Consider the following 1,790-nt stretch of genomic DNA (forward strand, 5'->3'; position numbering starts at 1 on the left):
CCGGGGTCTGACCGCCTATTTTTAACCATAAACTTTGCAGAGCACGGGGGCACAGGTCCAGGTGGCAGGAGACATGCTGCCCAACTCGACCGAGCGAGCCATCACCATCGCTGGGATCCCACAGTCCATCATCGAGTGCGTCAAACAGATCTGCGTCGTCATGCTTGAGGTAGGGCCTCCCCCCGGCCCTGTTTTTCCCCCAGGGAGGCACGTGCAGCGCAGGGATCCCCGCTGCCCTTGGTGAGCTGCGGCCTTCCTCGCGAGTGGAAACCGCTGAGGACAGAGAAACGGCTGCTGGGGGATAAAGGGATAGCTGGGGATTACAGCCTCATCCAGGTGAGGCTTGGAGCTGCTTAAAACCGGGGTCGAGCCAGGCCTCTGGAGCTGCTCACTGGCTAACGGTGTCACCCCCAACTCCGTGGTGACCGGTCGTGCTGCCCAGCATGGTGACACTGAGCAGCGGCGTCCTGCTGTCCCAAGCCTCCCCTGCACGCTGCTCTGCTGTCCTCCCTCGGTCCCATGCCCGGGATGGGAGGGGGGGGTGGGGGGGAAATAGGATTGCTCTGTGTCCTCCCAAGGGGCCGATTTAATCCCGAAGCAGAGCGTTGGCATCTGGGGTGCAGGGAGAGGGGGACTGTTGGTGCCGGCGGCACTCGGTGTCTAACCTCTCCTCTCTGCCTGTCACCCAGTCTCCCCCGAAGGGCGTCACCATCCCGTACCGACCCAAGCCATCCAGCTCTCCCGTCATCTTTGCAGGCGGTCAGGTAAGGCCTCTCCTCTGCTCCTGGGGTGCGGGGTGGGGAGAGGGAGGGGGGGTTGTCTTACTGAGCTGCCACGCTGCCAGCGCACATCACCCGCTCTGCGTGCCTGTCACCCACGCCGCTTCCTCCAGTGGAGAGCGGTTCTGCTCGGCCTCCCAGAGCCCGCTCCGAGCCTTCCTCGCTGAGCTCGCTGAGGGATGGAAGGGGGCAGAGGTGGGATTGGGGGGGGGGACACATGCCAAAAAGGCTGATCTGGGGAGGAGGGGGTGCTGGCAAACAGCTCTGGAGTTAACCAGCCAAAAAAAGATCCCAGTGTGGCGGGGGGGGGGTTGTATGGGGCCTGGAGCCGCTGCCAAATCCAGGCTCTGCCCCTCTGCCCAGGGTTGGCTCTGAGGACTCGGTGTGGCCTGTTGTGGGTGACCGGCCCAGAGGGTTGGGGGGTTCTCTGCTCTCCGGGGCTGGCTTTTGGGGTGCAAAGGCTTAGCCGGGGGTGTGGAAAGGTTTCATCTTGCACGAGGGGAGGGTGTCAGATAGGAGTAGCCATCAGGTGATGTGGTATTTAGTCCCTCCCGCGCTGAGCTGATCCAGGGGCGTTGCTTGCTCCCTGCTGCCGAGCCAGGTTACAGGTGACAGGGCTCCCTTGGGATCCTGTCTGCTGTAAAGCCCTGAGTCCCCCTGGCCCTGTTTGGGGCGGGTGGGTGCTGGCTGGGTGTCCTCGCCCGTGGTCCCACCCAGGCCGCTGGGCAAGACGGGAGGCTCAGGCCTGGGTGCGGGTCACCCGCTCCCCACCCTGCGGTTCCCAGGGCTGCTGGTAACGCTTGGAGAAAACGCGGCGACTCGTGCAAACGCATCCGCTGCCTTCCTGCCGTCAGGGGGATCCCTCCACCCCTAGCCGGCCCGGGGACCCCCTCAGGCAGCGCAGGCAGGGTCCGGCGTTGTCGATGGAGGCCTCCGTAGGCGGGGAAGGGGGTAGCTGCTGCCGGCTTCCCCGAGAGCCAGGCCTGACTCTGCTCTTCCCCCCACCCCGCC

The 1,790-nt window shown here is 65.0% G+C and overlaps 1 protein-coding gene across 11 annotated transcripts in view; it reads left to right on the forward strand.

The window, feature by feature from the left end:
* Positions 1 to 1,790, forward strand: part of PCBP2 (poly(rC) binding protein 2) — a 17,164-nt gene that overhangs the window by 6,809 nt on the left and 8,565 nt on the right. For all 11 annotated transcript variants that reach the window (XM_019471827.1, XM_019471828.1, XM_019471829.1 and 8 more), the window contains exons 3-4: positions 41 to 169; positions 690 to 764. In XM_019471827.1, coding sequence (XP_019327372.1) covers positions 41 to 169; positions 690 to 764 — 204 coding nt within the window. The remainder of the gene's footprint in view (positions 1 to 40; positions 170 to 689; positions 765 to 1,790) is intronic.

The sequence above is a fragment of the Aptenodytes forsteri genome, unplaced genomic scaffold (genome assembly GCF_000699145.1).
Source record: "Aptenodytes forsteri isolate BGI_AS27 unplaced genomic scaffold, ASM69914v1 Scaffold162, whole genome shotgun sequence".
NCBI lineage: Eukaryota > Metazoa > Chordata > Aves > Sphenisciformes > Spheniscidae > Aptenodytes > Aptenodytes forsteri.